Here is a 9366-nt window from a genome sequence, read left to right as displayed (position 1 = left end):
ATAAAACGCCAAGCACACGCTCCTCGAAAAATAATCATTGTAATTACTTTTAAAAAATAAAACGAAGTGATACAAATATATCAATATTTCAATTTATTCTTTCTATTCCAATATCACAAAATTACGTCAATTAAAACAAATTCATGTGGATATTATATTATCTAATTCAACCCATAATATATTTTTTCGAATTTTCAATAAAAAAATAATACTGTTTAAATACAAATGGTAGTATTTCGTTTTAACCCAAAATTCAAAAATATTAAAAAACTTGGTACCGCTAATATACATATATGACATCCATGTCTAATCACATTAAATTAAGATAGCAGCGTTAAATTGTATTAAATATTTTTAAATTTTGGATTAAAAAAAGATATAATATTTGAAATAGTTATAAATTATTTTTTAGTTAGATTACATAACGTGCATAAATTTGATTGTAATTTTGTAGTCTCATTATTTGTTTAAAAAAAATTAAAGCCGCTACTTGAGTTGGAATAAAAAAAATGAATAAAAATACAAAGATACATACATCACTTAGATTTTATTTTTTAAGAGTAGCTATGCAATTATTTTTCAAGGTGCACAAATGTTTGACACACTTTTACTTCAAAGTAAAATAATTTTGAAGTAATAACATTCATTATCGCGATAGCACAAATTCATGCGATAATGCAACTTTAGCATCGTGTGCACTTAGTATGTACAGTGAGTTGCACAAAATAGTCGTCTACAGTTCTTGGAAAGAAAGAAGCCGAATATATTTCAAATTAAAATAACATTTTAAAAGTACATTGCATGTACTAAAATGCAATTACTTATTATTATCCAATTATTATTATTGATTATAGCTTGTCGTCAAAACATGCTTTTGAAGAGAATTTTCGACGAGTCTTAGATAAGAACCTTCAAATCTTCCAATTATAATTTATCCTTATAAGCCGTCTAAGTAAATGTATTTAGTATACATAATGTATTTTTAAAATAAAATTTTAATTTTTAATATATTCGGTTTCCTTCTGAAAATACTCTTGTTACTATGTTATATACACTCTAAATTTCTTGCATTGAAATCTCACTCCAAGAGAATGAAAATACAACCATAATCCTTAACAAAAAGTGAGAATATTTCACTTCTTGAAAAAGAGTGACAATTTTCATTCTTTGTGGAGTAAATTTTCACTTCAAAGAAATGAAATGTCACTAAAAAAAAAAGCGAGATTTCACTTCTTTGAAGTGAAAATTCACCGTAAAAAGAGTGAAAATTATCACTCTTTTTTTGAGAAGTGTTTTCGCTTTCTTGGAGCGAGATTTCACTGCAAGAAATTGAAAGTGTAGCTGTACAATCTGTACATAAATTTATTTATTAATAATTGTTAGTGCTCCTGTTTTACAAAAAGGTAAGCAATTTCCTTGAAACGGATTACTCATAAATCATATTATAAAAATTAAATACTAAAAAATTGCAAAAATCACGATTAGTATTTATTTTATGGCGATTACATCGCCACGACTCTGGAGAGTCGTACGTATATACGCGGCACATATACACAGAGGATACGTATACAAAGATTCTGTCTGTACACACGGCCCGTTGTTCGAGGAAACATAGACAATAGGCCTTTTAAATGCATTAATTTCGTGTGTCAAGCGACTATTTACATTTCTTCGATCATTTAAAGGAAGCAGAGTAATTCGAAATAATTTGTATCGGTACAGAAATTTATAATATAATAGATAATCGTTAATTATGATATGAAACAGCAATTCCATGAAAATCTAAAAATTAACCGATTCTTTCAAATTGTAACAATAGCGGTAATATTTTGTGTGCGGAGAATATTCGCGAAAGATGCGAGCGACCGAACGTAAGAACGTGAGGTCAGAGTCGACTACGAGACACGGACCTGTTAAGACGCGCTCCAAACCATGTCAAAATTTATACTTATATAAACTGTTATCTTTTAATATCTGACACAAAGTATTAAATTATTTTCTTGCATCAAACCAAATCCACATCAAAACTTATTAGGTAAATTGCATTTATATTTAAAAATAGTCTTGCTATAAATAAAAAAAAAATTTTAATGTGACGCAAAAAGATTAACTAAGTTGATATTGTATTAAAATTGAAGGATACTATGACCATCATGTGGAGCATAATATTATGCACGATCGTGGGATTGGTGGCCAGCAAACAGGTCACCTTTGACAATCACAGAGTCTTCAAAATTAATATGGCTAAATCGTCGCAGAATGAGTTGTTTAATCTTTTGGCACAAAATTCAGATGGAGTGAGTAGATCTTTCAAGCATAAAGACAAATAAAGACAAATTAATATCTCTTAATTAATATCTCTAATTAATCTCTTACGAGATTTGTGTAACATTTATATGACTTAACTAAAATTAAAAAAATTAATCTCATAAAATTAGCATAACGTACACATATTGCTAAAAATTTATAAAATCAGCTTTACCCACATCAAATTATTTAAAATAAACATAACTAATATAAATCAAGCCTAATGAGAGTCAAATGCAAGTAAATCCTTTTTGGGTACGCGAGTATTTTGTTATATTGCTATTTTGCTGAAGAATACTCCAAAGTAAGTTAAAACGTTCATAATAAAGAAGACATCTCGTTTATCGATAGAATATACGTAAATTTCATTATTTTTCAAGATCTTATATCTGATCACCTGCGCTTGACTCTCATTAGTTTGATTTACATTAGTTATGTTTATATTTCGAAGATTGAGAGTCCTACATAACTATTATTGTTTTTGTCAAATTATTTATCATAAAACATTGAGGAGACAAAAACTGACTAATATATAATTAATTTTTGAAACTAACATTATTTTCTTTTAAACAAACAAATTAAATACATATTATTTATAGTTTTCCATCTGGCAAGCATCATCTGTGAGTAAAGAAGTAGATCTTATGGTAGCCCCGGACAGACTATACAAATTCTACGAAATGATGGCGGAAATCAAAGCATCGTACAAATCTTATATTCAGAATGTTCAGACATTAATCAATCAGACAATGCCAGCAAATGTATCAATGAAATTTGATTTTAAAAATTACCACCATCTCGATACAATTTACAAGAATTTAGATGACTTGGCAAAGCAATATCCCGATATAGTGCAAACTATAGTAGGCGGCAACACATGGGAGGGACGTAAAATCAAAGGTGTCAAGGTTTCTTTTAAAGCGAACAATCCTGGAGTCTTTATTGAAAGTGGCATTCATGCCAGGGAATGGATCACGCCAGCAACTGCCATGTACATCCTCCATCAATTGCTGACAAGCAACAACACGGAGGTCAGGGCTGTGGCTGAGAGCCATGATTGGTATATCTTCCCAGTGTTCAATCCTGATGGATACGTGTACACGCACACTACGGTAAGTGCTGTTTTATTATATAATGTCATATAAAACATTGTTAACTGATTTATTAATTAACGCTTAATTATACGAATATTTTTAATTGGTTTCAGAATCGACTTTGGAGAAAGACACGTAAACCGTACGGTTTAGGTTGTTATGGCTCTGATCCCAATAGGAATTGGGATTACAAATGGAACAGTAAATTTTATATATATTATATTAGAAAACTATAATAATTCAAAATCAAATAATATTCTAATAAAAAGTCGAGATTATTTATGGACTTTAGAGAGCTTATATTAAAATGTGCTCGATGTTTCTTATTATTATATATATATTTATGTATAATTTAACAATTTCAGCTGGGGGATCTAGCAATAACCCATGTTCTGAAACCTTTGCTGGACCTATGCCGTTCTCCGAAATTGAGACAAAGAGCATGTCCGCGTATATCAATTCCATTTCCGACAAATTCTATGTGTATATTGGGCTCCATAGCTATTCGCAACTATTGATGTTCCCTTATGGTTATACAACAGATCGTGTTGATAACTACGACGACTTGGTGAGTAATTTTAATTGTAAAACAAATATAGCTTTGAGAAACTAAAATAAAATATTTATGTATGAAAAACTAGTATTAAATTAATAAAATAATTAGTTCCTTGTAATTATTCAGTTGAAAGGCTAGTAATATCATATTTTTTAAAACTTGAAATTCGAAGCGTCTTACCGGTCCGAGTGTTAAGATGTTGAATTACTATATAATATATATTCATTTAAATTGAATTAATTTTCAGAAATAAATTGCGAGTCGATGAAATTATCATGAATATTATGATTCACACAATCAATCTGAAACAAATAATCCCCCCAAAATTTCCCAAATCTTAAAAAACTGTAATAAACTTATTGCGAAAAATATTGCCTCGGAAGTCGGACTCGGATCTCTTGCATTCCGTGCGAGAGTCCTAAGCTTTTAGACTACCGAGACAAGATTAAGATTAAGATTTGGGAAATTTTGTTTCCGATCATATTGGTCATATTTTTTAGTTCAAAATTATAGAGTCTTAAGTTTTAAAGTTTAAAATCTCTGTTTTAAAAGTAGTAATATCATATATTTTTAACTCTTAAATTTATATACATTCTATTTTTTTAAAATTGGCAATTACACCATTCGATAGAATTTCAGCTTTAAGAATTTGTTTTTTTTTTTTAATTAGATAATTTTTGACAAAATTATAAGCAATAAAAGTTAGAATGCTCCTTTTATAAGAGTTAACCCATGGGTAACTCAGTGACAAAAAAGGAACATTAAAAAAAATGATTTTATAGGGAAAATTTTAAACTTTAACGTTAGATATTTGAAAATTTTTGCAAATATGTTTTAGGCACGTTAGATATTTGAAAATTTTTGCAAATATGTTTTAGGCACGTAACAGGTCTACAAAATAAAAAAAAATTTCCCATTTAGTTCAGCTCGTAATTTTTTATATGTAAAACTTACCAAATGATAGAAACTAAAAAAATATAGTAACTCTTTCGAAAGTAGACATTTTAATCCTTTAGAACCCTTTTTTGAAATTTGAATTTTACACATTTTTTACGAATATATTCTACACATAATTTTGAGCTAAAAAATGCGACACCTAACTTACATATCAATGCAAACGTGATTATACAATTTGAGAAGTAAATAATTCTTCATATATAAATTTAACAACAATTTTAATAGTTTAATAGTTTAATAGTAAGTGACTCAATTCGATGATAGAATTTGAAGTAGTTTATCATGCTCTTACTGTTTATAAGTAATAACATAACTATTTATAAGTAACAATTTAAAACATCGTATATATAAATAATTGAAAATTATTCTAATTAATTCAAATAATATTATTTATAAAAATAATAGAATATTACAAAGTTTATATTTAATTTTTATAATGTTTTAGTATGATATTGGCATGGAAACGATTAAAGCTCTCGCAAAGAGATATGGAACTTACTACAGAGTCGGAGGTATTGCTGAGACAATATGTATGTAGAAGAAAAAAAATTTCATTTATTTCTCTCTCTCTCTCTCTCTCTCTCTCTCTTTCTCTCCGCCCTTCTATCTATCTATCTTTATATCTCACCCATGCTTAAATACTTTTATATTTTTTTCGATTAATTTATCAAGAATTTCTTCTGTTTATCATACTAAAAACATTGCGAAATTGATACAATATTATTGCACACATTCCACATTTATGATAATTATATACAAAAATATAATTTTTTAAACTTATTCATTTTGTATTTAGATACGGCTTCCGGAAATACTATCGATTGGATAAAAGGCGCACATAATAAATCAATCGCCTATGTTTATGAATTACGTGATGGAGGTTATTACGGCTTTTTGTTGCCCCCTGAGCAAATTATCCCGACTGGAGAAGAGACTTTGGATTCTATCATAGCCATGCTTAAAGAAACAAAAATAGAACTCTTGAGATGAATGAATCTCTAAAAGATATAGGTATGAATTTAACACCATGCAGTGTTTATATAATTTTCACCATGTTGGTAGTGATATGTACATCAACACAATTTAAATATACTTACATTAAACTGTATATATAATCCGAGAATAATACCTGGAATGTTTTCTACATCCCAGCATCGCAAAGATAAAGCTTACAATTTTGTATATCAATTGGAAATTTATATTTATTTTACAGTTTTTTAAAGTCTCTCTGAGTTTCCTAATGTGCATAATAGAAAGAGTTTATGACGCAAATTCGTCCAACCTATTAAAACCTGTCAAAATATAAAAATCTCAAACAATCGTTTACGTGATATAAGAATTCACGTATTGTAACAATGTATATTATAAATTCGAAATATAATGTGTTGAATATAAAATGAGGTTATAAGTATAAAAAGAGGTTATATACTTACAATATACTTATAACAAATAAATAAATGACAATGTATAACTGTAACAATTAATGTAAAATAGGAAAAATAAAAAATAGCAAATAATAAAATAAAATTGATGTGAAATTATCTAATACAAAACAAACTTTGTAGTTAATAAATTATTTGTCAAAACTCATTACAAATTAAAAAATATTTTAAAATTAATGCTTGATTTGTACAATTTGTAAAGTTTATATAACTTTTTAATAAATGTTTATTTTTCTCGAATTCCAAAAAATATAAATTACATAAAATATTCAAAAATATTTTATGTAATTTATATTTATATTTACCATAATATTTAATTTACAATTTATTATAATATAATAAAAAATAATTTTCATTATATAATAATTATATATTATTATATAATATTACATAATACAATAATAATAAACTATTATTATTGTAAATATAATAAAAATAAATCATTTTTTACGATTCTGGGGAAGTACAAATTATATGTATAAATAACTTTTTATCATAGAGGATAGTTATAACGGAAGTTATAACAATGTGTAACACTGCATATATCTTTTAAATGATGAAAGAGAAGATGAGGTGTAACGATGTGTATATCTTTTAAATGATAAGAGATAAAATGATCATATGAAGAACAAAAATAGTCAATGCCTATATATTGAGGCGTATGTTTACCTCATGACATCAATCACACGTGTGCTGCATGTAAAAGAAATTATATGTATGACTTTTCGGGTGACTGGGGATAGTTATAACAGTGTGTGACGATGCGTAAATCTTTTAAATGATAAGAGATAAGATTATCATATGGAAAACGAAAATAGTCAGTACCTATATATTGAGGCCTGCATTTGCCTCTTGATCAATCACACGTGCGTCGCATGTAAAAGAAGTTATATGTATAATATAGAGTGCTCAGATAAGCCATGTAAGTGTAAATTTACGATGTTATACTTTTTTGCTTTAAACTTTCAAATAAAATGCTTTTTATCATATTTTCATTTTATTAATTCTAAAATACGTTTTCTCAAGCTATGTCTTTATGTGTATGTCTTTATTTGACATTTTTAAGTGATTTCAAATATATTTATTTTTTGCAAATTTTTGCACAACATCGGTTTGGGATTAAAAGTACAGCATCGCCAGGGTACATTGTAACACCATTATAATTAACGGTAAATGTTAAGAAGGACCCGCTCACCTCAAATTTTGATAAAAATTCACTGAATCGATGCGTTTTCGCGTAAAAATAAAAATTTGACAAGAAAAAAGTGTCGCTCTGTTTCATGAATCAAAATATTTTAAATTAACGACTATTCAGGTTAGAAAATATATCACAGTCACGAAATATGATTGCGATGCGAGAGCATGCTGAGGTCACATATTCATGCTCTATGACCGCGAATGCGTTATAATAAGTATTTCTTATTAAATACTAAGTATAAGCATATTTAAGCCTATAACGGTCGAAGCTAGATCTTCTCAATGCCTAAATAATTCACAGTGAATTATCTATATCTTATATATATGTACATGCATATATACCGTATTTTTGTAGTTATTCAAACTGCACGCCGAAATTTTTCCGGGCTTTATCAAACGCAATTAAACTACTGCAATAATATCACAAGTTAAATTAAATTGACAAGCAAATTCTCAATCTTCGATCCAATATCGTATTATAAGGGTATTAATACTAAAAATCTTAAATAAATTTATTGCGAAAAATATTACCTCATGACATGAGATACATTACCTCATAATGGTCCAAGCTAAATCTTCTCAATGCCAATTCACAATGAATTATTTAGGCATTCAGAAGATCTAGCTTTGACCGTTATAGGCTTGAATATGTTTATACTTAGTATTTAATTTCATGTCGGTCTTAATAAAATCTTAGTATTTCTTATTGTAATAGATATTATTCACCGCTTTACAAACACAAATTCACTACTTTAAAAACAAATTATCTGTTTTGAAATACAAATTTATTGTTTTAAAAACACAAATTCACTGCTATGAAACGAATTCTCTACTCTAAAAGACAAATTCACTGCTTTTTAATAGTAAATTTATTGATTTAAAAACAAAAATAATATAAGAAGAATTTCTATTTTAGAACAGATAATTTATTTTTAAAGCACTGAATTTGTGTTTTTAGAGCAGTGAATTTATGTTTTAGAACAGATAATTTGTTTTTAAAGCAGTGAATTTCTGTTTTAGAGTAGATAATTTGTTTTTAGAATGTTACAACTTTTCCTAGTTCTGTTTCATTTTGCCCCAAATCGGAATAAGATGTACTAATTCGGATTTTGATATTTTACTCTTAAACAGCCTAAAATTATACCTTGTTGTAAATAGTACCATAAAGCTAAATAGTTGTTGCATCATGTGCATTAAAAAAAATAAACATATATGTCATAAATAAAGAAATATATATATATATATATATATTTCTAAAAATTGTTACAACTGTCCTCAGTCTCTCCTAAAAAACGAAAAAATAGCTACAGTTATCACGACCAAAAGTCGCCCAATACATTTTTTGGATATAAGAATTATATCCAAAAAGTAGTACGATTGTGATAACTGTAAGTTGGCATATCTTAACGATTATGGTTGTAAAGATACTTATCCATCTTACAGTTATCACAACCAAATACATTGATGAGCGAAAATTATCATTATTTCCAGTTGTAGTAACCGTAACATTTTTTTTGTGTAGTGACTTAGCCTTTCGTTTTAAACTGCTAAACTATAAAATAAATATTGTATAATATGTTTCGTTTTTTTTTGTACGTAATTTCTTTTTATATTAATAAAATTTCATGCTAACTGAATAATTTCTATTTAATTCTTATACCATATGATATATGTATTTAGCTTTATTGTTATATATTCTGTAAATTATATAATTACACAGATATATTAATTTTGTTAAACGATTTTGGAAGCATATAAAATCACTTAATATATTGTAGTGAAGCCTCCTTCCACTGTAGTAGGAGGCAGTATC

At 27.4% G+C, this 9366-nt stretch overlaps 2 protein-coding genes across 2 annotated transcripts in view; both read left to right on the top strand.

Annotated features, from left to right (window-relative positions):
• Positions 1–2153: 2153 nt before the first annotated feature.
• LOC108745932 (zinc carboxypeptidase-like) lies at positions 2154–5904 on the top strand. The gene is made up of 6 exons (XM_018482352.1): positions 2154–2297; positions 2907–3419; positions 3515–3602; positions 3767–3969; positions 5360–5444; positions 5711–5904. Exons 1-6 carry the CDS (start codon positions 2154–2156, stop codon positions 5902–5904), a joined length of 1227 nt encoding a protein of 408 aa, XP_018337854.1.
• Positions 5905–7219: 1315 nt separating this feature from the next.
• The window catches only part of LOC108746076 (zinc carboxypeptidase-like), a 7246-nt gene continuing 5099 nt past the window's right edge, over positions 7220–9366 (top strand). Inside the window, exon 1 of the mRNA XM_018482600.1 lies at positions 7220–7278. The gene's annotated coding sequence lies outside the window, so the exon portion shown is untranslated. The remainder of the gene's footprint in view (positions 7279–9366) is intronic.

The sequence above is a fragment of the Trachymyrmex septentrionalis genome, unplaced genomic scaffold (genome assembly GCF_001594115.1).
Source record: "Trachymyrmex septentrionalis isolate Tsep2-gDNA-1 unplaced genomic scaffold, Tsep1.0 scaffold16, whole genome shotgun sequence".
In the NCBI taxonomy this organism is placed as follows: domain Eukaryota; kingdom Metazoa; phylum Arthropoda; class Insecta; order Hymenoptera; family Formicidae; genus Trachymyrmex; species Trachymyrmex septentrionalis.
Note: the sequence above shows the minus strand (reverse complement) of the source record. Positions and strands in the feature narration are given on the sequence as shown.

What these genes read in the sequence shown, in the direction of transcription:
- LOC108745932 (XM_018482352.1), top strand. Translation starts at nt 2,154, where the DNA reads ATGTGGAGCATAATATTATGCACGATCGTGGGATTGGTGGCCAGCAAA. An exon ending in ACGTGTACACGCACACTACG is followed by an intron (nt 3,420 to 3,514) that starts GTAAGTGCTGTT and finishes AATTGGTTTCAG; the next exon opens with AATCGACTTTGGAGAAAGAC. An exon ending in AGGTATTGCTGAGACAATAT is followed by an intron (nt 5,445 to 5,710) that starts GTATGTAGAAGA and finishes TTTTGTATTTAG; the next exon opens with ATACGGCTTCCGGAAATACT.